The sequence below is a fragment of the Neurospora crassa genome, linkage group VII (genome assembly GCF_000182925.2).
Source record: "Neurospora crassa OR74A linkage group VII, whole genome shotgun sequence".
In the NCBI taxonomy this organism is placed as follows: domain Eukaryota; kingdom Fungi; phylum Ascomycota; class Sordariomycetes; order Sordariales; family Sordariaceae; genus Neurospora; species Neurospora crassa.
In genome coordinates this window covers 1,184,376-1,209,934 of record NC_026507.1, presented here as the reverse complement: position 1 = coordinate 1,209,934, position 25,559 = coordinate 1,184,376, and the positions used below count along the sequence as shown (strand labels likewise).

At 52.3% G+C, this 25,559-nt stretch overlaps 10 protein-coding genes across 10 annotated transcripts; 6 read left to right on the top strand and 4 right to left on the bottom strand.

The window, feature by feature from the left end:
• Positions 1-66: 66 nt before the first annotated feature.
• On the top strand, positions 67-3,451 carry NCU09408 (hypothetical protein). Its single transcript, XM_953658.2, has 2 exons — positions 67-551; positions 624-3,451. Exons 1-2 carry the CDS (start codon positions 265-267, stop codon positions 1,753-1,755), a joined length of 1,419 nt encoding a protein of 472 aa, XP_958751.2. The 5' UTR covers positions 67-264; the 3' UTR covers positions 1,756-3,451.
• On the bottom strand, positions 1,697-2,886 carry NCU09409 (arylesterase/monooxygenase). Its single transcript, XM_953659.2, has one exon. The coding sequence runs from the start codon at positions 2,759-2,761 to the stop codon at positions 1,793-1,795; it is 969 nt and encodes a 322-aa protein (XP_958752.1). The 5' UTR covers positions 2,762-2,886; the 3' UTR covers positions 1,697-1,792.
• NCU09410 (hypothetical protein) lies at positions 3,139-5,943 on the bottom strand. The gene is made up of 2 exons (XM_953660.2): positions 4,225-5,943; positions 3,139-4,160 (listed from the first exon to the last, which is right to left on the bottom strand). The coding sequence occupies exons 1-2, from the start codon at positions 5,566-5,568 to the stop codon at positions 3,495-3,497; spliced, it is 2,010 nt and encodes a 669-aa protein (XP_958753.1). The 5' UTR covers positions 5,569-5,943; the 3' UTR covers positions 3,139-3,494.
• A 989-nt stretch (positions 5,944-6,932) lies between these two features.
• On the top strand, positions 6,933-8,489 carry NCU09411 (hypothetical protein). The gene is made up of 2 exons (XM_953661.2): positions 6,933-7,774; positions 7,839-8,489. The coding sequence occupies exons 1-2, from the start codon at positions 6,980-6,982 to the stop codon at positions 8,154-8,156; spliced, it is 1,113 nt and encodes a 370-aa protein (XP_958754.2). The 5' UTR covers positions 6,933-6,979; the 3' UTR covers positions 8,157-8,489.
• A 102-nt stretch (positions 8,490-8,591) lies between these two features.
• NCU09412 (hypothetical protein) lies at positions 8,592-12,307 on the bottom strand. The gene is made up of 5 exons (XM_953662.2): positions 10,942-12,307; positions 10,832-10,864; positions 10,344-10,597; positions 10,047-10,277; positions 8,592-9,987 (listed from the first exon to the last, which is right to left on the bottom strand). The coding sequence occupies exons 1-5, from the start codon at positions 12,268-12,270 to the stop codon at positions 8,859-8,861; spliced, it is 2,976 nt and encodes a 991-aa protein (XP_958755.2). The 5' UTR covers positions 12,271-12,307; the 3' UTR covers positions 8,592-8,858.
• A 1,001-nt stretch (positions 12,308-13,308) lies between these two features.
• NCU09413 (hypothetical protein) lies at positions 13,309-14,432 on the bottom strand (the record flags this gene model as incomplete). The annotated part of the gene is made up of 4 exons (XM_953060.3): positions 13,309-13,522; positions 13,577-13,677; positions 13,748-14,158; positions 14,268-14,432. 4 exons carry the CDS (start codon positions 14,430-14,432, stop codon positions 13,309-13,311), a joined length of 891 nt encoding a protein of 296 aa, XP_958153.3.
• Positions 14,433-17,150: 2,718 nt separating this feature from the next.
• On the top strand, positions 17,151-19,173 carry NCU09415 (hypothetical protein). Its single transcript, XM_953062.2, has 3 exons — positions 17,151-17,445; positions 17,507-17,758; positions 17,869-19,173. The coding sequence occupies exons 1-3, from the start codon at positions 17,277-17,279 to the stop codon at positions 18,867-18,869; spliced, it is 1,422 nt and encodes a 473-aa protein (XP_958155.2). The 5' UTR covers positions 17,151-17,276; the 3' UTR covers positions 18,870-19,173.
• Positions 19,174-19,493: 320 nt separating this feature from the next.
• NCU09416 (cellulose-binding GDSL lipase/acylhydrolase) lies at positions 19,494-20,833 on the top strand (the record flags this gene model as incomplete). The annotated part of the gene is made up of 3 exons (XM_953063.1): positions 19,494-19,650; positions 19,719-20,411; positions 20,505-20,833. The coding sequence occupies 3 exons, from the start codon at positions 19,494-19,496 to the stop codon at positions 20,831-20,833; spliced, it is 1,179 nt and encodes a 392-aa protein (XP_958156.1).
• A 1,314-nt stretch (positions 20,834-22,147) lies between these two features.
• Positions 22,148-23,232, top strand: NCU17187 (hypothetical protein). The gene is made up of 2 exons (XM_011397056.1): positions 22,148-22,219; positions 22,324-23,232. The coding sequence occupies exon 2, from the start codon at positions 22,420-22,422 to the stop codon at positions 22,969-22,971; it is 552 nt and encodes a 183-aa protein (XP_011395358.1). The 5' UTR covers positions 22,148-22,219; positions 22,324-22,419; the 3' UTR covers positions 22,972-23,232.
• Positions 23,233-23,487: 255 nt separating this feature from the next.
• NCU17186 (hypothetical protein) lies at positions 23,488-24,960 on the top strand (the record flags this gene model as incomplete). Its single annotated transcript, XM_011397055.1, has 1 exon — positions 23,488-24,960. One exon carries the CDS (start codon positions 23,488-23,490, stop codon positions 24,958-24,960), a length of 1,473 nt encoding a protein of 490 aa, XP_011395357.1.
• Between the last annotated feature and the right edge of the window lie 599 nt (positions 24,961-25,559).

Below are 25,559 nucleotides of genomic sequence, written 5' to 3'. Positions count from 1 at the left end.
GCGCGCTCTCCACTTCAATTCTTCAATTCAGCGCAGCCCAGGGCAGTGGGCAATCGCTTGGGGAAAAAAAAAAAGAGGAAAACAGAGAACATTGACTTCACCAGCCGTGTACCCACCTTCAGTTACACTACCTACAAGGAGAAGGCGACTTTGGACGTCGTGCAGGTGCCCGTCGCTCTGAGCTCTCCCCTCTTTTTGTCTGTTTGCTCGTCATCGCTCCACCGGGCCAGTTTCCGGGCTACGGCAAGGTTCGGCGCACCAGCAATGACAGACGCCGACAACCAGCCCTCCCGGTTGGCAAGATCATTGCTTCCAGAGCCGACGCTTTCCTTCACCCTTCCGAGTCTGCACGACGGCCTTGCCATCGATTGTCGCGTCTACCATCCTCAATCTCTCGACCCGTCGCCCTCCTCGCCACCTTGGCGGAAACACGCTGCCGTCTTCGCCCATCCGTATGCTCCTCTTGGGGGCTGTTATGACGATCCAGTGGTAGACATCGCAGCCGGAACACTGCTTAAGCTTGGTTTTTTGGTCGGCACCTTCAACTTTAGGTTAGTTGGCCTACCTCCCTGCTCCCAGTGGCTATTCCCGAGTATGCTGACAATAATACCTCGTCAACCTAGAGGCGCACAAGGCTCCGCCGGTCGGACCTCTTGGACAGCAAAGGCGGAGCATGCAGACTATCAAACATTCATCGGCTTCCTATCATATTACGTTCATTTTCTCGATCCCTTCCGAACACAGGTTTCCTATGCCGTTCCGACGACGACCCCAATTGCCGAAGCACCATATCACCTTGGGGCCCGTGGCGGCTCTAGCCCCATGACACATTCTGCGTCACGCGATACCACCAGATCACCATTGTTCCTAATGGGGGGTTATTCGTATGGGTGCATGATTACCATGCAACTTCCCTCGCTCCAAACCATACTCGGCCAATTCGACACTCCAGCATGCACCTCCCATGCTGCTGAAATACGACTTCGAGCTCAGCATCTTGCAGAGGCGCAAAATACAACTTTGGGCAGTGCAAGAGCAGCAGCCCTCGAGCGTCAAGCCAACACACCGTCTCACTCACCGAGCGGCATGCGTTTCGGGGGAGAAGAAAGCAGCAGAAAACACCATCATTCGCGACTATCCTTCTCCCAAGATACCGAAGAGAAAATCCGCAAGGGCGTTTCGGACTTGATGGTCAAGGCAAAGAGTCATAAGAGACGTCTTTCCGGAAAGGACCACAGCTTTGTGGGTGGAGATGCAGCACACGACACACCCGAAACCAAGCAGCAACCGGCCCGGGATTGTTTACCTTCTGTACCAAATCGAGTGGTCTTCCGTCCGGCCTACTTGCTGGTTTCGCCTTTGCAGGGCCTCATCAACAACCTCGCGACGTTGTCCTTGCTTCCTCGAAGGCCGTCGTGGAAAGGTTTGACCAGATCTCTGTCTTCTCCAGCTGCCACGGCTTCGCCAACGAGTGAGCTTGGCACGGATTCCGAGACTGCTCATTTGCTCGAAGAAGCCGAAGCCAAGTTGGTACGAAACCCTACGCTCGCCATTTACGGCGACAATGACGGCTTCGTGCCTGTACGAAAGCTACGGCCGTGGGCTTCCCGCCTGGAGAGCATTCCTCACTCTTCCTTCCGAGCCCACGAGGTTTCTGGAGCGAGTCACTTCTGGGCCCAAGGCAGATCAGCATATACACTGAAGGATGCTATCAAAACGTTTGCCGAATCAATCTTGGCCGTAGACGCAAGTTGAGTTCAGTAGGTATCTATTCAACAATAAGTACATCAACTCATAGGTTTTCCAACGCCCGGACTCTGTTCTCAACCGCAATTTTCGACACCCTGACATTCACTGCCACCATCTCAAATCCGTGCGGAACTCCAGGGTACACGTGCAGCTCTACACTGACACCAGCCTTGAGCAGTCTTGCACTAAACTCCACGTCTTCGTCCCTGAACAAGTCCAGCTCGCCGCAGTCGATAAAGGTTGGTGGCAGTCCTGACAAGTCCTTCGCCCTTGCCGGCGCAGCATATGGCGAGATCTCCTTCACGCCATCCGCACCCGCATAGGCCCCCCACGCGATCCTGTTAGCGGCGCCGTTCCACATCAGGTACGGGCTCAACGGATGGTCCTCGGGCCAATACGTCCTATCATCCAACATGGGGTACGCCAGCACCAGTTTCTTGACGGGTGGTGTGATCTTGTCGTCACGCGCCTTGAGGGCAACGCCCGTAGCCAGCCCGGCGCCGGCGCTCACGCCGAAAAGGGCAATGCGCGTCGGATCAATCTGCTCCGAAGCGGCATTGGCATGGAGCCATTCCAGGGCAGCGTAGCAGTCATCAAAGGGGGTGGGGAAAGGGTGCTCAGGGGCGAGACGGTAATCGGCGGCGTAGAAGGTGAGGCCGCTGGCGTGCGCATAGCGCTTGATGTCTTTGCGGAACTGGTCGACATTGTTATTGACGAAGCCGCCGCCGTGGTGGTGGAGCACTGCAGCACGAGGGCCAGGGGTTGCCGCCGCCGCCGCCGGGGTGAAACGGTAGAGGGTGATCAGAGTGCCGTCCTTCGAAGGGATTTGGTAGGTGGTCTCGGTGATGTCGGGGGAGTCGGGAATGTTGGCGAGGACGAGCGCGAAGTCGTTATAGTTGGTGCGGAGGGAGTCGACGTCGGTGAGGGGAGCGGGAGGCGGGAGGGATGCTTTGGCCGCCAACAGAGGCTGGACGGCCTGGAAGTATTCAGGATCGAACTTGTTGTCGGCCATTTTGTTTGATGTTGCTGAAGGGGGAGCGCTGGTGTTCCAAAAGATCGCGGGGAACTCGAGGTGCGGGATTGCAGCGATGTAGCGATGTCGAAGCTTCTTCTACCTCCCGAACTTGTCGATCACCCCTGCCGAACTCGGCGATGGTCAGTGTACGTGTCGATGCCGAAGCGATGGCAGTCTGTGGGGTGGGCACGTGGTGGGGTACCGCGCTCGCCCCGGCATTGGCTATCCGGATCGCATTGATGGGAGTTATGGGCGGAGTTTTCACCGTCGCTTCCCACCGCGGTATCTCAAACCGGCTATTAGCGTCATGGCCTGACCATTCCATTTGTCAGCTTTTATCATTAGGACGACCCCAGTTGGATCGTCACGTCACCGACGTTTGTTCATCTACGCTAGGCGCCACCATCGACGATTTATAATACGCAGTTACCGAACGGCTGTGGTAGTTGATTCCCGCGACTGTCAGCAGCTGTTTACAGGAGACCTGTCGATGCTTCTTCTGGGCTAGGGCTGACGATAGACCCTGTCCTGCGCCATGGTCAGCTACTTGATATCGACGCTGCCAAATAGATCAACGTCTCAAGCGAACATAATCAATCCAAATATTCTCCCGTTTCCGATCCTGATTACTCATTGTACATGTATGACTCCAGTAATCAAGCCCTAGAACTCCTCCCAATGCTTTCCGTCCGCGTCTGTCGTCGTCCTTGGCCATCAGCGCAAGATCTAGTTATCGTCCAGCCAACAATGGCTTTGTCTCCCCCTCCTCCTGATCTTCCTCCTCCTCTACATCTCTCAAAGCCCTCACAGCGACCCTCGCAACACCCTTCCCTTTCCGCTTTCCCCTCCTCTTCCCCTTTGTTTTGCCCTTACCCTTTGGGCCCTTCCTCCCCACCGTTGTTTCGTCACTCGAAACAGGCCTCTCAGCCTTAACACCGAAAACCAGAAAGATGGTCGCCACCGCACAAAGCACACAAGAAACCAGATAAGGCAGCCCCCTCCACAGCCCCTCCAGTCCCAAACTCCAACCAAAGGTCCAAGCGACCGCCGGTCCCGCCATCAAGCTACCTGCAGTATCCATCATGGCGAGCGTGGTAAACAGAATCCCAATCATGTCGGGTTCCACCAGGCTCGCCAGTAAACTTCGTCCAAAGGGATAGAACCCCGAGCCAAGGGTGTAGAGGGTCAAGGAGACAAAGACGTAGCGGAGGGAAGGGGCCCAGACTAGGACGCCGAAGCAGGCGGTGACGAAGCAGAAGGAGATGCGAGATAGGATCAGGTCTTTGCGCAGGGCAGGCACGCGCAGACGGTGGGTAATTAGGTAGTCGACGGAGGGGAGGAGGATCGTCACGATAAAGAGTTGGGTGAAGGCGCGGAAGGAGTTGAGGAGGTTTGCCTAGGGTTTGTCGATTAGTAAAGAACAATGGAAGGAGGAGACCACGGAGCGAGGACGAACGTACCTGAGCAATGGGAATGTGGTATCGCGTGGAAACGAACTGCATCAGCATGACAAGCGACTCGCGCGAGTAATCGGCAACCAAGAAGGCGAGAACGACGAACAGGATGCTGGGGTGATGGAAGATGTAGGCGAGCGTGTGGGCGGCGTGGCGGTAGACTTGGATGGCCGAATTGTTGACGTCGCCATTCTTCCTCGAGTTGACTCCGTTGATGACGGACGCCTCCGTGTCGTCGTCGTACTCATCCTCCCCGCGGACGAATGCCTCCGAATCAGTACCCGCTCCAGAACGAGCGCGCTTGAGATGCATAGTCTCGGGCATATTCGCCGTCAAAATAGCGCTCATAACCAGACACCCAAACCCAACACCCAAAGGAACCCAAAGTCCCCATCGCTGCATCATCAGCGTACTAGCAGCCGGACCCAGCAACTCGGCCGTGATCAACGTCGACAGCGCCGCGAAAAACACGCGACTGCGGTTCTCCTCCGTCGTCGCGTCCGTGACAATCATCATGCCCACTGCGCTCGTGACCGTGCTTCCGCCGCCGATGATCAAAAAGTAGGAACTCAACCAAGTGGCTTTGAGCGAAAGTAGATGTGCCCAGCCGCCAATCATCCCGGTGTCGCTGTTGTCGCTGTTGCTGCCTGCGTCAGAGCCGGGGGAAGAAAGCGCCGAAGCAGAAGAACACCTCCAAGCGACGTAAAGAACCCAACCCGCTGCCAGAACTTGTCCCAGCAAGGAGCGGAACAAGACAGGACTACGACCCTTCTTGTCGGCCAGGACGCCGTAGTACATGGCGAGCAAGAGGCCGGGGATGCCGTCGAAGAAAATCTGCCATCCGAATAGCTCGGCGAGGGCGTCCTGCACGGGCGCGATTTTGCATTGCGATTCCGAGGGTGTCTGTGCCTGGCTGAGGTCGAGGTTGGTAGTCATCGATAAGAGGGTACCGGCGGAAGTAGTGATGATGCTATGATCAATCGTCCCGTTATGAATTGCATAGTACTTTTTACAAATGATGTCCTCGAACAAGCGCGTGCGCGGAGCGAAGGAGATGACGACGCTCATGGCGGAGAGGAAGATCATGAGCTGGATTAGGATGATGGGAGTCCAATGAGTCCGCTTCTGGCGGTCATTATTTCGGAGAGATGACGGGTAATTGCCGTTGTCGTCGTCGGAGGAGGGTGAAGAGGATGAGGAGGAGGAAGAGGTTGATGGCCAGTACGTTGAGGAAGCAGCTGAAGGGCCCTCGAGCGGAGTGGGCGGCATGAAGAGGAGGCTCTGGTGGTCTTCACTTGCGTCTTCTTCTCGCTCGTCGTGGGTGCTCAGGCGAGCGACGGAGCGCGGCATTGTGGTGGTTGGAGACGGTAGGAGCGCGGCCGAGGCCGGTCGTCTTGTCCTAAAGGCAACGATGAGGGTTTTCGGTTCTCCTGGGTGGTGGTGATGGTGTTAGTGATGAGGAGCAAGATTCTTTTCTTCTTATCGGGCGAGCATCATGAGTCGGCTTCAGTCCCGTCTCCCTGTTCTCAAACCGCGCAAGGAATGAGAATGAGCAGACTGAAGAAGATGAAAAAGAGGAAAAGACAAAACACAAGAGGCCGCGATAAGAGAATTTGGACCGCCGATCGATCAGCACATGCTCGTCAACCTTTCCCTGCTGGGCTCGGCCGACGTATCCGGGCCGCCGGAGCGGATGCCGTTGCGGGGAGTTTGTTTTGTTTTTGCCTCCACTCGTGATCAGATCAGACGATGTGGATCTTGCGATAACTGTTATGATAAGATCTTGTTCTGCATGGACGGGAGGGCGGGGGTTATGGAGACGGGGGTGTCAAGCTCAGCCCTAACCCTGTGGTTCACCCAACGTTTTTCTTCTGGATTCGGGTGCCCCTGATTGTTTGTTGACATCTTGTGTCACCTAGGCCCATGATATTTTCAGCATGGATGCTGGACTTCATTTTGTCTTTCCACCATCTGGTCAACCTGGACGGGAATGAGGCCTGTCTTCGACTACAGCACATATGGGACCGCAGTGGTATCATCGCCTTTGGAGAGGCGGGGTAGCCGAGATTCCTCAGTCAAGGTTGGACTCGGAAAAGGAAGGAGCGACGACTTGTCGCAACTCGTGACCTTCCTGACCCAACTGTTTCTCTCCTCGAAAATTCCTCAAGCCCCGAATCAGTGACTTCCACTTGATTCACCGTTTTTCACCGCCATCCAGCATGGTCATCGACCATGCTCCTCAAGACTCCAGCCAACATTACCAACTGTTTCCATCGACGTCACTGCCCTGTTCTCAACGAGCAGAACAACAGAGACGCGTGTGCCAATCATGGAACACAAAGCCTGAGCGATCAATCATTATAACCACAGGACACCCATGCAGTTACCTACATACTAGAAGACTTCCTCAGCAATCTAGCCCGGAATCTCCGGCCCGGACCCGGACGCTTTGTTGAGGACAAAGGTCCTCATTGTCATTGAGTTTCAGAACGTGTGTAGAGCTGACAATGACATTGTACAGTACGGTCAGGTACCCGAATGGCAGCAAGCCATTGTGTCGACAACGCCATGTCTGGAACCGTTGTTCAAGATCAAGGCCTCAGTTTCCAAAACACACCATCGTGCTGTTCTATGACTGTTGGAAAGCCGACCACATAAAATCGCAACGTCCCGAGCTGTCCGACATGGATGTTGCTGAAGGATCAGATCACCATCACACACGAAACAAGCACCAAAGCTGGCAACAATTACAATCATAATCATGAACTCAACCATAGTTTCCCCCTATCCGCAAACGCCAAGCAGGACGTACCTTCGTCGCTCAACCTCCACCATCGGTTCATTCGCTACCGCCCTGTCCTACCTCACACCTACTGACGATGACATTTCTCTTCGCCGGTCATCTTCATCAGACATTCCAACGGTACCCGCCCCTGATCATTCGCTGACTGCCCCACCGTCTTCTCCGCCGTCTGAGACAGATACCGATACACAAGGTGTAGATTCTTTCATCCTGATGGCATTCAATGCAGATGACATTGAATACGGCCCAAAAACCCTGGATGACTTTCTCAGGGGTGATAACCCTGTCCAGAGGGCTATCAACTTCTACCGATATGTCCAAATGAAGAAATTCCCACTCTGCTTGTCAGTCGTCAAGGCTACCCTATCCATGGCACTCTATGGTTATGCAATGATCTGGTTCGTGGAGCTGCGAGACGTATGGCGCAAACTCGACCTTGACGACCACGAGAGCCGCGAAGGTTGGTTTGTCTGGTTATATCTCATCAACGCATTTTTCTTCATTGTGACACTGTACCGGTTCATCCGCGCCATCAGCCGCTTACATGGTGCTCCGTACGAGAAGCACACGTTCTTGGACGTAGGTGAGGCCTTTGATCCATTCATTCCCGGCAGAACAAACGTGTACATTTACTTCATCTTTAGCAGCGCTGCTGTCATCGCCCATGTCTCCAGTTCGATCGGTATTGCACTGTGGGTTAAGGACTGGATGGCAGGTGGCCCAGCAACCACTAACCCCCATCGGGATATCATCGTTGGGTGCATTTATTTTTCTCTCCTGATGGGACACCTTGTCAAGACACTGACCTGTTGTACAGTTCACATCCGTTATGGCGCCAGATGGGACAAGGCGCCCAGTCGCGATCCCCGTTCGCTTGTTCCTCACGACGTTGACGACCACCTTTTGCCTTTGTACGAACTCGACGAGTTTCATTATCCACACGACGGTCATGGCCACGACTTTTACTCAGCCCACGAGGCGCATCATCATGGGCATCATCTACACAACGACCATGCCCACGGCATTTGCTCAACCCATGATGTATACCATTATGAACACAACGACATTGACATTTGGGAAGGCATTCCTCGTGGACGAACTCGGTCGTTTTCTGTATCTTCGGACCTTTCGGTAGGCACCGCGGATACTTGGATGACCATCCAGTCTTCAAACATGTTTGCGACATGGAGGTGGGAGGGCATGTTGAAGATACATTTGACCGATCCGTCACTCTATCTGTTCTAGCAACAATGTGCCAGACCGGACCAGGAAGGAAGATAGCGGTGTGGTTCGAGGTGAGTTGAGCCCCATCTGTTTCTTAGCTAGAGACACGTGCTACTGATCTGAGCAAGTTAGGGAGCTTGAAATGTACGATTAAGTAGGTGATAGTAGACGGTTGATGTACATTCAGGTAAGAGAAAAACATAGAAGAGAAATAACCAAAAAGATTAGAATTAGAAATTCACCATAAACGTTGACCAAGTTTCCAATCATTGTGCAGTCGCGAACACGTAGTCTTTGTCTTCAAGCGGTCTCTTCTTCCTAGCTTCATGGGTCCCTTTATTGCGTTATTGTGGTACATCGTTTATGAACGAGAACTTGCAGTATTGGCTAACGAGCAGCTAAGTTTCTTCGTTATGATAGCCTAATCCAAGTGGAACGTACCATACAAGTCCTCAGCAGTGTCCGTGTGTTCATTCACCTGTACCCACTCAGCCTCCTACGAAAAAAGTATACATCATATGCCCTGATCCCATCCTTATCCAAAACAAAACAGCATGCCAGCATATCATATACCAAACACTCGCCAGCTATACCAAATCACCTACATATTCGATCAATCTTCTGTCAAGTCAGCAGTCTCCACTCCGTCCTCGAGGCTAACGCTCCGAGACCTCTTCACTCCTGCCACAGGAGCGGTCGTGAAGCGACTCGACCCAGAAGCATCCACTCTAGATCTGCCTATGACAAGTCCCGATGCAGACGCCAAAGGTCTCGGTACCGCTGCCGTGCGTCTGGCTGCCGCATAGTTTGGATAGGCATCCTCCATGTTCATGATCCTATCAAACTGCTCTCCCAGCAAGACCCTCAACTCCGGCATCGCCTGCGAGTACGTCCCAAAGATGCCTAGCCTACTCTGCGCATAGGCCTTTCTCTCCTTCCACTCCTTCATCGGCTGCTCCTCCTGCGTAAATGTCTTGGTCACCACCAGCGTGTTCGGGGTCGTGCCGCGCTCAGACACGTGCGTACAGTCAATCCCGTGTTCATCGAGCATCTCGTGCAGGTGGCGTCGGGCTTTTTTGCCGATATCGAAGCGTTCGACCTGCTCAGTGGGATCTTGTAGAAAGAAGTTGAGGGCATTGCAGTCGGGACAGTGGAAGCGGGGGCAGTTGACTTGCGGGCGGACAAGCGAGTTTGAAGGCGCGGGTTGAACTCCAACGTACTCTTTGATGTAGCGAGTGAGTGTGTTGCGGTAGAGGGATTGGTACACGGGAGTGGTGAGAGGGATCGCGTTGGCGGTGAAGATGGGGATGAGACACCAGAGAAAGGGAAGCCAGAGGTCGTGCATGTTATCGACGGGTAGACGGGGGACAGCGTCGTTTAGCTTGGTTATGAATTGTGTGGCCAAGTCGTCATCTGGGGTGCTGATCTTGACGAGTGTTTCGAAGAACTTGACTAGTGTATTGAATGCGACTGTCCTTAGGACTTGTTCATTCGGGGGACGGTTTTTGCTACCGTCGTAGCTGGTCCGTTGCCGCTTGTTTCCATGCTCAGACTTAGTCTCACCTTTCGGTCGAAGTATGGAAAAGTCTGCTGAGGCAAGGAATTGCTTGGCTATAGTCCTGTAAATGGCGAGACCATCGTCACGAGGAACGACGTCGGCTGAGACTTCCTTCCACAACCGCGCCAACAAGGTGATGAAAGAAACAATTGATTGACGCTCTGGATCCAACAATGGAACTAAGCTTGGGGGATGTTAGACTCTGTTCATAAGTCTATCATGACTAGGACGAGAGAGACATACCTGGTGGAGAGGAAGCGTACCATTTCGATTATGGTTTTCCCGTCGCCATCACCTACTTTCTTCTTCATTAACAAGTCGCCGAGGCATTCCTCGAGCTTGTCGTGTACCCATGTTGATATTTCGTCACGTAGACTGGCGGACCAGCCCGCGTCTTCGGGCTTCGGGATCAAGTTCGTAAGGGCTGCTAACCTGTCAGACATATCAGGGTATGAATCGACAACGCAACTCAGCCTGGGGGGTATCATTGTTAGTCTGTGTCCGTTGTTAGTTACATAACAAGGGCGGAATTAAACGTACCCTAGTTCAATGTTCTGGAAGCACGAATCCGTGTTTGACCGCTTGAGCCACTGCTTGGTCCATGTGAAAAAAGAGGTCGGGATTACGGCGTTTTGATCCAAGCAGGCCTCAGCAAAGGAATCATAATCTCCCAGCTCAATTGCAACCTTGAGAACACTCATGAGGTCGTTCCCATCAATCAGTGGATTTTTGGGCCAACTATCCGAGCGAGCATCGCCTGTGGTCGTAGAGCGTTTGGCGAGATCCATCGCAGCCTGAAACAAGAGCGTTGCACGGTGCCTATTTGACCCCAAGCAACTCAGGCTTGATCTGGCACAATAACTGATGAATGATTGGCGAGTCTTTCTTGAAAGCGTTCGCATATTTTTCTCGAAGAATTCGAGAATCGAGGCGGATGGGACAAGGAGGACAGCCTTGTTAAGAGGGAGGTTAGTGATGAGAGCATTTGACGAGGCGGCAGGCAGATACGAAGAAAACAGGATGCTTACGGTTAAACGGTACCAATGTGTCACTGTCGGACCCTGTTGAGTAGATATCATAGTCTCAGCCTCGCCTGGCTCTTCTGAGAATCGTAAGAGCAAGTTGTAGAAGTACTTACTGAGTTGCCCATGACGCCCTGGTACTCCTCCTCCTCAGGCTCATTATCAGAAAACAATCCCATGTCGTATTGGAGTATGTCCTCTTCAGCATCAAGTGGTAGACCGTTGACAACCGGCTTACCGAACATATCTCGAACCGTTATGACCCTGTAATCGAGATCTATGGTGTCTTGTATAGAATGGGTGCATCGCGCCTCACCGTCCTTTTTACCGTTCTTACGACACACACCACAAAATTCAAGATGTTCTGCCTCCGGCTCAGGGTCTCCAACCTCTTCCTTTTCCAGAAGAGCAAAGAAGACTTCGAACTCGAGATCCTTGGACAAATTGTTCAAGACTTGACCGACTGCCAGGTCACGCGTCTGTAGGCTATTCAACTTGATGCTTGCTTCAGTGTAGTGGTGGTCCAGGACGTAGTAGAGACCCTTCTGGCGCGACTCTGCGGGTTCCTGGAGCCATTTGAGCAGGATGTGTCGGAGAGCCTTGGTCTCGGAGCGTACAAGACCGGCTGAAGGGCGAACGGCATTGGGATCAAGAGCGAGGTTGTAGGTCAATACCCATCTATACCCGGACTCGACAGGACACACCTTGTGGTGTACATCAGAGTACCAGCAGATGAAGGATTGCTCATGTTTCGAGGTCTTGAATGTTTTTTGCTCGCCACAATGCTTGACCACCACGTCTCCGCCTGTGTGGGCAGAGGGTAGGGCGATGACGAGGGTGCCGAACTGGCCGGGGATTTTCTCGGTATCGGTATGGCTTTTGAACATGGCGCCACGCTCATAGATGAGCATCTTGTATATCTCTGCCCGAATTGGTGACTTGATGCCTAGGTCGGCGGCAACATGGGAACACAGATGCCGGACGTAGCCTGGCCACCTTTGGTTGTTGAAGCTGAACTGGGCTGCATCGATTTCCCAGGTATTTCGGACGCTCGTGTCAACGATGGTCTCGCTTCCCCTGCCATAGGGAGCCTGACGGGCTTTTGCAATCAACTGGCGGGCTTGAGTCTCGCTAAGAGGCATGGCGACGTCGCCAACTCCGTCGACGTAAAGACCGTCAGGAGGTGTACGTGATAGCTTGCGGAAAGAAGCGAATGAACCGGCGACTTTGACGTTATCGAGAGCCTTGCGTAGATCATCCTTGAGGCTGACGGTATAGTCCTGCGTGCTCAGGTCACTTGTTACGCTGCCTTGATCAGACCCATCGTCGATCTGACCATCTTGGGTGCTATCCGCTGGGAGACTAGCGGAGGAGAAATCGAAGCTCTCCATGTTGCTGCTGTTCCCCTCGACTGACAGTGCTTGTGTTGGCTGGTAGTCGGCCATGTTGTAGATGATGCCGAGTGTCTCGAGCCTCCGCTTTCAGATGAAAGGTGACAGAACTGTTACCCTGAGAACAGAGCGCCAGAGAACACATGGCTGTCCTTCACACTTAAGGAAGAGGGGTTGGTTGGTTGATGGCATGTGATGGGATCTATCAAAAGCATTCGAAGCCTGTTTGTGAGGGGAACACATCTGCATGTAGGTAACATGCTCTTGACCTCGCTGTTGGATAACAGGGCAAGCAGGACTTATCTCGTGTTTGTTTTAGGTACTGACAAATACCTCTACCTAGAAGTAGCGTTCTGGGATCATGCCCGGCAATGCACGTCCCGTAAAGCGTTTGAAACTACAAACGAAGGTCCATCACGCTCGTTTAAGCAGGCACCAGAATGAGACATTTCTGCCCGGCAATGCGATGATGCTGAGTGTGGTACGTTTCAACTTTGCCCGGATGAAATGGTAAGGAGGGAAAAACAAGAAATGGTGGTTAATCGCGGGGAAGCTGTAGGGCCGAGGTCCCTGTGGCTGGGATCTTTTGCGTCTCTTTCCGTTTCCGCCCACTGCCCCCCCCCCCCCCCCCCCCCCTCCCGGCACCAGGGCATTCCAAAAAGAAAGTGATGATTTGTAGGAAGTATGGCTGTTGTGGTTCGGAAGAAGAAGTACAGGAATCCCAGCGAAAGTGCTGCCTTTTATCCACCTAGTGCACGGGTCGTGGCTTCCAACCATGAACTCAATTTGGAACCATTGACCAAGTGGACTTTTGTGTCCAATCCGGACCGTCCTTCTTCCGTCCTCCACCTCGGTCGGATAAGCAATGAGCAACCTGTTCAGGTTATAGCGCAATCACCAATGGAGCTGTATTGAGCAGTACAGTATAAAATTACATTCATAGTCATGTGTTCGTTTTCTGTTCATTCTTCAATTCCTGTCTTATTTTCTCGACTTTCGTCCTTGCCGGATGGTAGGAGGGTCCTCTTCTTGAAGCCGATGTTCTGAACTGAGTAACCCATTTGCCGTTTCTTGATTCCCCAGGCAAGACGCCTATGGCCATGATAACTCGTCCTCGTCATAGGTTTTAGCCATCTTCTTAACCAGCGGACGCAGGAAGGGGATGCTAGCGGCTATGATTGTGGTACACACTTCGAGGACTGCAAACATAATCACACATCCTAGGGAATACATTTCGGGTAACTTTCCCAGGGGAAACAGGTGATCGTAATATGCCTTCGTTCTCAAGGCTCCCATCATGGCCGACCTACGGGCAACATCAGCACTCAGTCGTTCCATCAGGGAAATCTGCGCTACTCACACAAAGCCCACGCTCGTGGCACAGATTATGCCCATCTTGGTGCTCCGTTTGAGTGGCAAGTTCCAGACGACATAGGCGGGAATAGCGGCCAATGCGAACTCCTTTGGATTTCTCTGTTAGCATTAAAAGGCGCCTGCAGCATGGATGGTCAAGGAACGTACGACTTCTTACCAGGACAGTAGAGTAGATTGAGGTAACTAGGCTGATCTTAATGGCCACCCAGTTATCGAGGCACCTGTGGTCCGATGTTGCTGGAGTGTTCCAGCTCCCGTCAGGCAAGAAATGACATTGGTAGTACCCAAAGGTAGAAGCGACAAACAGGGCGGCGGTGCTGAAGACCATGAGGACCCAGAGCCCAACCTTCTGCCAACGTTTTGTGACCAGACGAATGAGGGTTATGAACCAAGACACTTTGGAAAATGCAATGGCGTTGATGCCGAAGAGCAACAGATTTGAGGTCCAGAAAAGGAGAGCGTGCATCACCTCTGGTTCGACTATAATTTCTTGCCCCTCGACGATGGCTGTGCCAACGCCGTGCTTGGCGAGCATCAAACCTATGATGGAGGTTATGACCATTAGGATCTGATCTCCGACGATTTTGACGTTAGCTCTCTCGTCTTCCACGGTCCAAATACAGATCTGGGAGCCGAGGTGATGGGTAGGTGAGAAGAAGAACTGAAACGCTACGTACCCATGACAAGATCAACATATAATCATCAAGATAACCGGTCGTTGCCTTCTTCAGCCATCGCCTGCAATGAAGCCTGAGGATGATAAAAACAAGTGCCAACACCGGGAAAAGGATCATGGTACTCCACATGATGGGCATGATGGTTTTGCCCTTCTTGTGCTCCATCTTAAAAGGTCTTTCTTTTCTTTACTTCTAGGCACCTTAGCACAGGCAAAACCTGGGTCAACACTTAATCTCCGAGGTACCGTTGGTTGCTCTTTCTGACCAGCAAAGATCTGGAACTTTGGGAGGTGACGACAGGACGCAATACACCATCCTTTTAACCGGCCGAGGCCACCGGACGTACACATAATCTAAGGTAGATAATATAACCAGGTCAGGGTCTGACATTTCTTTGCGACGATTGAAATAAGGATGATAAACGCAATAAAGGAAACTTATAAGAAGCTCAAAGCTGCCGGCCGTCTGGCGAGCCAGATTGTGGCTCATTGTACCGCACGCTGTCCAATAAGCCTTTTCGTCCACGGGCTGCGCACATGTTTGCTACAAGCCTTCAACGCCATCTTGTATAAACCCCGGCACGATGTGTTGCAGAATCGACGGTACGTCCGTTTCATATATGTTGTAGTTATATCTTTCCAGGACCCAAATAGTGAATCCGGCGCTTCAAACAAAAACCAAGAAAAAAAAAAAGAAAAAAAAAAAAAGGAACCACAAGTTCAGCCAATGATCTGTTTAAACTCCTCTATGACATGGTCGATTAGCCGATCCCTAACAAACTCGAGCCTACGTGCTCTTGCAACTGAACAATCACAGTCTCGCAGCGGGGTGTCTGAGCCAAAGCGAGCGTTACACTACTGGACAGTTCAATATCCATGTTCAGTTTGTTCCAATGGTTACTCAACGTTCAAGGTCAACCAGTTGGCAGGTGTGACCGTACGCATCATTTTGTTTCTTCTTCACCCTTCTCTTCAATTTATTTTCCCCTTGGGCAATGGTGGTGCCGAGAAGAAGGATCATGATGTATCTGAAATTTCCCCAACATGAGTGGTGGTGTGAAAACATGGAAGCCGCGAAGCCCAGAGGCTGCGTGGGGTGGGCATCGGCCACTAAGTAGCCGGCAGGCATTGGTTGCCAAGGAAGTCCCATGGTGACTGCCACGGCTGTCATGACTTCCATGTCGCATCCAAACTATGGAAGGGAAAGAGAAGAAAGAAACAAAGACGGCGAAGGGAGAATCGAGAAAGATGTGGAAAGATGAGGTGAATATAAAGACAAGCGACAAGAACAAAGTGAGACAATCGCCCAGACAATCAATCCTCCGTGCCGAGACAAAGCAAAGCCCTTGGTACCATTCCCGCACTCAAACACCTGTGCAGTCTTGGCGGATGTGTGCGTGTGCACACACACACGACTTTTGGGCAAAACGGACTATCGATGAGATTTCATTTACTTACATAGTAAGTACATCTCTACCAAACGAAGAGATGAAAAAAAAGAAAAAGACAGACTCAAAATATAGAATTAGTGGATCTAGAACTATCAAGATGATAGTCTTTCTTATAGTATAATTGAATTCGTTCATCTTCGTCTTTTGTTTTTATGGTCTAGAGGTATTTTGCCAAAAAGTCGGGTGTGTGTGCACATATCCGCCAAGACTGCACAGATGTTTGAGTGTGGGAACAACAAAGCTAAGGTTAGCGTTATTCCCTTTCCATTCCGAAGCTTCATGTCACCGCCGGAATGATCCCGAGCTGATCAAGGGTCTTCCCTTCCAATTCCCTTGGCCTGACTTGCCATATCCACTCTGCTTCAAGTTTACTCTCGAGTCTCGACAAGCAATTCCCGAACCTGAAAGCGCCGTCTTCTTTGCTCGCCAGGACAGCGTGGAATCCATTGGCCCTACAGGCATGGTTCAGCTCCTCCCCCTCTTATGTCGATCTCCGCATCCCGCATGGACATCGAATTCGTGCCATCATGGAGGGAATTATCGCTTCAGGTAAGCCAATAACGCCACCATACTCGCTGATAGGTCGATTGTTCTGCGTATATGTAGTCCTGCCTGGCCAAGCTGGATTCGGTGAGTAAAGTGATCAAAGTGTGGGAGGATGCCTACACGTGTACCAACCACTGTAAGGGAGCACTTTGCTGGAGAGCCAACCACATGGCATGGCAAGCCGCAACAATGGCAAATGAACGATATGTTCGGAATCAACACGGGAAGTTAGGGGGGCCACGCAAACATTGTACCATTCGGCGAGGAACAAGCAAGCAAGGGCTGGCACACGTGCAACGGGTAAAAGGCATGGCGAGCCACATGTTCTTATTGAAAGCGGCCCAAACATACGCCGCGTGGCGTCCTCCACCCCTGTCTAGACGATCAAGTTTTCGATATCGAATTTCTGATGTGGAGCATTCAGCTGAAAGGATGTTGATACACCTCTTATGGTCAGGTTGGCTCAAGGGTGGCCCTGCCTGCCCTTGCTTGTTCTTGGCAAATGCCTTCGAGAGATCAACAACACCATCAACCAACGGGAGTACCTGGTGGCGTCCACCCTTTGTCTGGAAGCCCAGATTATACCCAGCCTGGTCTACGTGTTGGCTTGTTTTATGTTTCCAATATACCGGTGGTGTGGTCAAAGTCATTGAACCTAAGCAAAGTCAAAAACACGGTGCTATCCGCGCTTTGCCTAGCTGGCTGAACTAACCAACCAAGCAAGCCTGCTGACCTACTAGTGTATTGTCTGTGCAAGAAGCACATTTGGCCGAGGGACATGTCTTGACAAGAGAAGAGGGTCTGTGCACTTTCTTAAAAGGGTCAGTTTTTGGGACCTGGATAGACTGGCCGGATACAAAGCTTGTTCGTCCCCCAAAACCCCAGGACTTTTTTTTTTCCACACTTACAAACCCTTGATCTCCTTCATTCGTTTTATTCCTTCGCGATCCAAGTATCAAAACCAGGGGACAATCTACCGTATGTTCAAGACATAGCGATTATTCGGCGTGATCATGCACTTGCCGGGATGGCTAGTTTGGTATAAAAAGCCCGAGTATAGGGATTTCAAGGAATACGCCAACAATGCCAGCTCTGGAAAGAGGCCACCAAGTCCAGATGCGGGAAAGGAGGGAGTGATACCCAGTCGACTGCGGCTTGAGCGTATACTGCAGAACAAGACATGTATGTGGACGTCCAAGAATTGCATCAGTTACACCATGTACTGACGAGGTGACATCGATAGGTAGTCCTATGTCACTATACGACTTTCATATGTATCTCAAATACATCGAGTTTTCATCTGAAAATCTCGAGTTTTATATCTGGTTCAAGAACTATGAAGAGTCCTACCACAAAGGGTTTGCTGCCCGCTACGACAAGGACTCTCATGATCTGGTAAAGACAGCATCGGAAAGCGGAAGCGTATCATCGTCTGTGTACAAGAAGAGCCATTATCAACCCAGCGATGGCGAGGGAGACGGGGACTTGGAGCCGGGTAAGTTAAGCGCCATAACAACAAACATGATTCTCCACTCAGTGCACTTGACAGAAGTCCGGGCCGTTACTCGTTAGTTTCAGAATCCCGACATCGCTAACAAACACCAGCCACAACAGCGAAAGAAACCCTCCATCGTATCTCGATGCTAATCACAGCTTCTGCCCCATGCGCCAGCAGCGTTGCCCACCCATCCTGCCACCCACGTGGTCCCTGTGCCCCATCATCCAACGCCATATTCCCGACAGCAACCTTCTTCAACAACTTTAACAACAGCCAAACCGCCGTCCTCGCGAGCGACCCGACCCCCGACCCCGCCGACCCGGCCAACAAGTCCACCACCCTCGGCCTTCTCGCCCCTCAACCCGGTCCCATCCCGCCTTCCGAAATCCAAACCATCATCACTCTCTTTCTCCTGCCATCGTCGTCAAAAGAACTCAACATACCCATGTCCCTCCGTCGCTCCGCGCTCGACGGATTGGCTGCTACTCCCCAGGGCACGCTACCGGACCCGAACATCCTCAGACCGATCGCCGATCACGTCTACTATTTGCTACGCTCGTGTTCGCACCGCAATTTTGTCAGGTTGGGGGTGAGCAACGGGACGTTTGAGACGATATGCTTTGCTACCATTCTGGGTTTCGCGTCGCTGGCCTTGGGATACCTGGTAGTTCTGCTGAGGGCCTTCACGGAAGGCAGAGGTGCAAGGAGCAGGTGGGAGAGTTTCGACGGGTTTGGGTTCTGGATGGCGGGGATGAGTTTGGTGCTATGCGGGCTGAGGGGCAGTTGTTTTTTTCTGTTGCTGTTCTCAAGGAGGCAGAGGTTGCCGTGGGAGAGGTTGAATGATGGGGAAAAGGTAGAAGGGGTACATATGAGTGGTGGGCAGGATGAAAATAAAGAAGAGATGGAGACAAAGAGATGGTCTGTGAGACAAAGGGTAGGCAGGGTGATGTTGTTCGATAAGAGATTGAAGGTGCAGGAACGCAGTCTGCGGAGATTACAGAGGAAGATTGTGATGCAGAGTATGGTGGGTGGAGCGATCTTTTCGGCCTTGTCAGTTGTGGTCTTCCTATTGCTTCCGATATGGAAGGAGACGGTTTGTGATGACTGATGATGGATGGAAGGTGTCGAGGTTCGGTGTTCTATTCCCATCAGAAGGGTTCTTTTTTTTTTCCTGTCGTTTTTATACCCCTAATAGAGTGTCTCATCCGGCCCTTGTCTCCCTCAGCCCAGTTTGCGTCCTCATCCAGGCCATCTCGACTTCACAACACCATGGTTGAGAATCACCGCAGCATCACATCATGCTTCGATCAGACTCCACGCCTTGGCATCGGAACACAGCATGAGACGATGAGCTAGCTGGACACAAACAGGGAAGGAGGCGAGAGTCTATTCCCAGTGTCAGATGAGTCTCCACAAACTTTTGACGGCTATTCGGCTAGGGATTCCTGGCTGGCCAGTCGGCGGTCGAACGCAACCTTTCCCTCCGCGTTCCTGCATTCTCGAATGTCGAACGATCCATCCAGGCCCCTGTCTTCCGATTACTCCGCCAATCATCTTACACCATCTCGACGTAGCGAAAAGAAGAGCACCATGGCCAGCTTTCCGGTCCAGGCCTGTGATGGACGTGCAATAATGTATATCTTGACCCTGATATCTCATGTCTCTGACGTTTTTTGACTTGTCAATCATTCTGCGTGCTTTTATCTCTTCGGGACCAACTCCACGATCCATCATGGCAGCTCTCAAACTCGGCTTCATGGCTCTAGCCCCAGCGCTAGCTGCCGCTGCTGATATTCCCCTGTGGGGACAGTGTGGTGGTATCGGATGGCAGTCTGCCGGCTCGGCTTGCACTTCAGTAGCTACTTGCACGTCGTTTAACGACTACTACTGTTGGTCGACCTCGTTGACTCCTCAGTTACTCTTGAAGCCATTGACATGACTGACCAGCAACTTCCAGACCAATGCGTTCCCAAGCCCACCTCGGCTGCGGTCGTCACCACCAGCTCCAAGCCCGTAACCGTCTCCGCTGCGCCCACGACAACCAATAAAGGCGGCAGCTCGACCTTCTCAACCTCCATCAAGCCATCCAGCAGTAGCACTGAACCTACCAGCTCCAGCACACAGCCTAGCTTTGTGCCCGTCCCCACCTCTACCTCTGCCAAATACCTCATCTCCTTCGGCGACTCCTACTCCCAAACCGGCTTCGACATCAACGGCTCCAAGCCCTCGTCCTCCAACCCGCTCGGCAACCCCCCTTTACCCGGCTGGACCGCCTCAGGCGGGCTCAACTGGGTCGGCTTCCTGGCCTCTCAGCTCAACACCTCGCTCACGCTCTCCTACAACTTTGCTTCGGGCGGAGCCACCACGAACGCCTCGCTCGTCGCGCCGTTCGCGCCCACTGTGCTCAGCTTTGTGGACCAGGTGGCCCAGTTCAGCGGAAGCATTGCCAGCCGTCCTGCGTACGCGCCATGGAACAGCGAGAACAGCCTGGTAGCGGTCTGGATTGGAGTGAATGATGTGGGCAACACCTGGTGGATGGGCGAGTCGGAGATGGATGCGTTGTATGGACAGATCATGGATAGTTATTTTGGACGGTTGCAGGTGTTGTATGATGCGGGGGCGAGGAGCTTTGCGCTTTTGGGTGCTGCTCGTGAGTTTTCTTTTCTTTTTTTTTTTTTTCTTCTCCCGACGTACTGAGATGCAAAGAAAGAGCTGCTAACAATTTGATCATGCCCAAAAACAGCCATCTACTACACCCCTTCCACGATCGGCCAGGGTGCCACCACCGTCGCTGCCCAAAAGGTCGCCATCGCCAAGTACAACTCTCTCCTGGCTTCTCGGTTTGATGCCTTTCTTGAGGCCAACACCGATGCCACAGGAAAGATCGTCGATACCGTGGCGCCCTTTGAGACGGCCATCAAGAACCCGACGGCGTATGGAGCGCCCGATGCTACTTGCTTCAACGAGGACGGCGTGAGCTGCCTGTGGTTTAATGACTACCATCCTGGTGTGCAAATCCAGAAGTTAGTCGCGCAAGCGGTTAAGAGTGCCTTTACTGGGACTTTCTTCTGATGTTGTGGATGGGATGCGGTAGTTAATCGGAAAAAGAATGAGATAGTTGGTGGTGATGCGGAAGGGCCGCGGCAGCGACAGGCCTCCCATTGAGGCATCATGGTCACTCACTGTATATAAGGTTGGGAGCGAGTCAGCAGTGCATACCATTACTATTCTGGCCTATTTTTGAGTTAGCTACCATCACGAACTGTCGTGGGGGCGAGTGCAAAACACGAATGCCGGACGGATGTGGGAAATAATGACGGAAACTAAGCGCAGCATTCCAAGAAATCTTGGACGGGAGGGCCAGTGAGTGGGTTCCAAGGCAGAGTCAGCCAGCAAACTGACCTTGGAAGGGCGTTGATAGAGGGCCCTAGGTTAGTCAGTGTTTAACATACAACTGGCAGCGTACCGTAAAGACTCGGGCGGATGATTTTTAGGTTCCACGGAAGCCAGGCTTAATCTAGAAGCATACTGCCCAAATGTGTGCATTTTATGCCCACCAAAATAAGAGACGTGTTGTTATCCTGAAGTGTTGTAAATTCGATATCCCTAATGCCCTGCCTTTTGCCACCTAACCTTTTGAGGGCGCTGGAGGGTAGATTATTCATTTTCACCGTTATGCATACAATTTTTGGCGGGCATGAATGTTATAGTATACTTCCACATTATGTCTGATTTCCAGGGAACCTAAAAATCATCCGCCCAAGTCTTTACGGTAGCTGAGCAGTGTGGTGCAGCAGTCTGCATGAGCCTCAAGCTTGGCTTAACACGGCTGTGGCCTGGCGAGGTGAAAAGGAGGGAGTGGATGGCGCGTCGAGAGCTGTCTTCTTGGAAAGAGTCTTTAGAGATGTGATGCCCTTCTCGTTGTGGAATACACGGTGGTTGTTGAACGGGATAGTGGACATGAGCACTCCTGGCAGCTCGATGATGCATGAGGTGACTAAGTGATAAGGCACGTTCTTGGTATCATGAAAACGAGGAGGTTGCAATAATCATGCATGATAGACTGGATGCCGCGCTGCTTTCGTGCTTTTTAAACTTTGGTTTTTTTTCCATTTCTTTCTCTTGTCTTCCTTGGTAGAGGTATGCTCACAACTCTGCAGGTGGATAGGAAGGAGCCCTCAAGGTAGTGATGCATGCTACAGGATTTGAGTTGCTTCTTCTTTCAAACCTGCTGCAAAAGACTGCATCGCCGGACGTCCTAGAGAGAAGTGAGTCAGCTTTTGCTTGTGCATGAAGACGCAATATGAGGGCTTTATATTCTGCGTTCTGTTCTTCCTTCCTTCCAGTTGCTGCTCGCTCCTTTGCACTTTCCTTTCATTCAACGTTCCTCGACATCAGCCTTCGAAGCATCACGCAACCATTGATAACTGCAACGAAACTCCAACCCATCAGAGTCAGGTACAAACAACAGGATCCATCATAGGTTTCCATGGCACATTCACACAATAGCATTCGCTTTCAAATCATCCGAAACCGTGCTAACCTGGGACTCTCTTCATCAGATCCGAACTCCTAATCCATCTTCATCACACGAGACAAGAATAACAACACCCATCTAATAAACCACCAAGACGATAGCCGCGTTCATATCTGTCATCATGCCACCTTTGACAGCCTCCCCATCAATCGAGGGATCGGCCTCCACCCCTACAGACAGCCAAATCGATAGCGCCACGATCATCTTTTGGGTCTCCGGGGCAATCTGGATACTTGTAGCTGGAAGCTATATGACGTTTTTAATGGCGATCATGGATGAAAGGGTGGACAGTACCGAGGAGACGGGGGTGGTGGTGGCGCCGCGCACGAGGTTCACCGCCCGCATTCTCTGGGCCGTGCTCAAAGGGCTACTTTGGCCTCTTGTTCTGCTGTGGATACTGGTGGAATCGGCTGTGATGGATTGTTGCATCCCCGTGTGCAAGTGGTGCGCCGGCGGGTGTATGTATGACGGGAGTAAGTGTCGGGAGGCGTGCGAACTATTTTCTCGGGAGCCGGGGAATCATCGCGGCGTCGCCGACGTGGAAAGCCAGATGGCCTGGCCGGCAGGCGTTGTGAGGAATCCGCCTTCAAGTGTAGGGCCTATGGAAATGCCGCCTACGTATAAAGCCGCTACTATGCCGATGGAGCTGTCCAAGCTGCGCAAAGGCAACTGAATCGACAGGAAAATGAGGTGAAAGGTTGTGGGTGGAGGAGGGCAGAGAACAAACGGATATTGATGGTATTATGTCAGGTCTATGGACACACAAAGATGGTTGATCTTATACGTCAATTGAGGCATGTGAAGGCTATGTTTGGAAAGGAGATGGTCCTGGAGGCAGCGGATGAGCGTTTCGTTTTGTTGGTAAATCGCCGTTTGTAACACACACTTCACAGCTCCAAAGACAAAATATCGGTCCAAGAAAATACTGAAACCTACGGCAAAAGACCGCAACCCTGTGACCAATGCTCGTATCAGACTGAATGAAAGCCAAACGCGGAGATGCAGGCTCTCGTTGGAGAATCGTGCAGGTGGCCCCGACTGCTGCAAACAGCTGGAAAAAGCACAACTCGAGAGGCTCCTCACCGACGTCATCCTGACAATCTCCAACTATTTATCCATCCTCCCCGGTCGCATTTCCTCAGCTGTCCGTAATGAGCATGCCAGATACTCGATAAGAAGCAAGCCCAAAATGCATACAACGCCCCTCACGACAATGGCGATGCAGTATCAAGCTGCATTGCAGATATTGCAAAAGACGGCCAACGATATGTCCAAACGCAGAACAAGAACGGAGGAGCTCGTTCCACTCGAAGACTCGGTCGGGCGAACAGCGGCCAAGGACATTCTGAGCCCCGACTCAACACCGCCCTTCGATACGGCCGCCGCCGACGGATTTGCATTGGTGTCCTCAGCCACCATCAACGCCTCGCCCATGAATCCGGTCTACTTTCGCGTAGCAGGAACCATCACGGCAGGCGAGAAACCACCACTAATGCCGCCCTGTAGGGGACCCGACGGTGTTCTCCAATGCTACGAAATCATGGTCGGCGCCAGATTTCCCGACACGGCCACCGAACACTTGATACATATGGACGCATGCGTCTGGGCAACAGACGTCCAGGAAGTGTCGGTGTCAGAAGTACCAAAGGCCGATCCGCAGTTGGGCAACAGGTTCATCAAGATTACCAAGCCGGTTACGTACAATGCCAACCGCCGGAGGGCTGGAGAAGATATCAGCAAGGGAGACAGACTGATAAGAGCGGGGATGAAGATACGGTCCAGCCATGTGTTGCCGCTCGCGTCGGTCGGGATCAAGGAGGTCGCTGTTGAGCCGCTGGTTCGGGTTGGGGTGTGGTCAACTGGCAGAGAAATCGTGCGGAGCGATGTCGACGGACCGACTGCAACCAAGAGGAGCAGCACCCGGTATACATATGATGCTGACGGGCCTTATCTGATGGCAGCTTTGAAGGAATTCGGAGCAGAGCCGCACTTTCTGGGCTTGCTGCCCGGCGACGATCCGGCGGTGCTGGAAAAGGCACTAGGCGAGACGATGGCGACAGACAAGTTCGACGTTCTGGTCACGACAGGGGCAGCCACGCCAGGCAGGTCGGGCTTTGTCAGATCCGTGATCGAGAAGCTGGGGGGACAAGTGCACTTCCACGGGGTGGCGATGCGACCGGGAGGCACAGCCATGTTTGCGTCGCTCGAGTCGACGGCACCCAACAATGGACTTGTATCCTTCTTTGGGCTTCCGGGAGACCCTTGTGCGATGGCGGCGTCTTTCAGGTTCTTGATCGTCCCGTACCTTCAGTTCGTCCGAGGCGAGAAGGCGGACGAGCCGCTTATGGCGACGCTGGAACTGCGATGTTCGACAAGGCAGGAATCGGAACCGAACATGGACGCGGGAGCCCCGGTCGAGGCATCCATGGGTAACGACTGTGGACCGCTCTGTATGGACTGCTTCCGACACGGACGGGTGACGGCGAGCGAAGATGGGCGACGCAAGGTGGTTCGCATGACCAAGGACCAAGGCCCGGGCAAGGTGTATCCGTTTATCGAAGCCAACTGCTGGATCCATCTGCCGCATGGCCAGGAGATTGTGCAGGGGGCAATGGTGCCGTGTCTATCGCTGTCGGCGTGTCGGGACGAGAAATGGCAATAGCCGTGTTTGAGCTGTCACCAGTCTGTTAGTAGATGCGCTGCAATTGCCGGCGTCCGGTTGAAGCATTCATTCAAGGGTCTTGACGTGATATAACCTGTTGTTTTGGTGTGTCTTGTCGCTTTGTGAACATGGTGATGGAAAAAGAGGAGAAAAGAAAAAAATGGAGGCTTGCAGAACTGAAAGTCGCATAGCACTAAGGTTAATGCTGGCCGCCACTACTGCGTAGATAGCAAAGGCGTACGGTGTCACTCTTCGCATTCTGGAACTGTTAAGTGCTCATACCATTGATTGCTTCTGCTGTTAGTGAGCCTCACCGTGTACCCATGTGCGCTACTATGTAGAATAGCAGCCAACGAAGCGCAGCCTTAACAGCCTTGGCATTGTAAGAGGACTCAAGTACGTAACTCGCTAACTCTTACACATCGCAATTGCCGTTTTGGTAAAACGATGCCCCCCCCCCCTCCTTGTCCCCTGTCCCAACTTTTGTCTCCATTGGCGGCCGAGCAACAAAGGACGGGAAGGAGCTGAAGACTGGCAAACTGCCCTGGGATCAAGCCAGAAGCTCTTGCAGATTCAATGCGGCAGGCACTTCACGGACA

What these genes read in the sequence shown, in the direction of transcription:
- NCU09411 (XM_953661.2), top strand. Translation starts at nt 6,980, where the DNA reads ATGAACTCAACCATAGTTTCCCCCTATCCGCAAACGCCAAGCAGGACG. An exon ending in ACCCCCATCGGGATATCATC is followed by an intron (nt 7,775 to 7,838) that starts GTTGGGTGCATT and finishes CCTGTTGTACAG; the next exon opens with TTCACATCCGTTATGGCGCC.
- NCU09410 (XM_953660.2), bottom strand. Translation starts at nt 5,568, where the DNA reads ATGCCGCGCTCCGTCGCTCGCCTGAGCACCCACGACGAGCGAGAAGAA. An exon ending in ACCACATTCCCATTGCTCAG is followed by an intron (nt 4,161 to 4,224) that starts GTACGTTCGTCC and finishes GACAAACCCTAG; the next exon opens with GCAAACCTCCTCAACTCCTT.
- NCU09409 (XM_953659.2), bottom strand. Translation starts at nt 2,761, where the DNA reads ATGGCCGACAACAAGTTCGATCCTGAATACTTCCAGGCCGTCCAGCCT.
- NCU09408 (XM_953658.2), top strand. Translation starts at nt 265, where the DNA reads ATGACAGACGCCGACAACCAGCCCTCCCGGTTGGCAAGATCATTGCTT. An exon ending in GTCGGCACCTTCAACTTTAG is followed by an intron (nt 552 to 623) that starts GTTAGTTGGCCT and finishes TCGTCAACCTAG; the next exon opens with AGGCGCACAAGGCTCCGCCG.
- NCU09415 (XM_953062.2), top strand. Translation starts at nt 17,277, where the DNA reads ATGCACTTGCCGGGATGGCTAGTTTGGTATAAAAAGCCCGAGTATAGG. An exon ending in TATACTGCAGAACAAGACAT is followed by an intron (nt 17,446 to 17,506) that starts GTATGTGGACGT and finishes TGACATCGATAG; the next exon opens with GTAGTCCTATGTCACTATAC. An exon ending in AGACGGGGACTTGGAGCCGG is followed by an intron (nt 17,759 to 17,868) that starts GTAAGTTAAGCG and finishes AACAAACACCAG; the next exon opens with CCACAACAGCGAAAGAAACC.
- NCU17187 (XM_011397056.1), top strand. Translation starts at nt 22,420, where the DNA reads ATGCCACCTTTGACAGCCTCCCCATCAATCGAGGGATCGGCCTCCACC.
- NCU09412 (XM_953662.2), bottom strand. Translation starts at nt 12,270, where the DNA reads ATGGCCGACTACCAGCCAACACAAGCACTGTCAGTCGAGGGGAACAGC. An exon ending in TTCCAGAACATTGAACTAGG is followed by an intron (nt 10,278 to 10,343) that starts GTACGTTTAATT and finishes GATACCCCCCAG; the next exon opens with GCTGAGTTGCGTTGTCGATT. An exon ending in GTACGCTTCCTCTCCACCAG is followed by an intron (nt 9,988 to 10,046) that starts GTATGTCTCTCT and finishes ACATCCCCCAAG; the next exon opens with CTTAGTTCCATTGTTGGATC.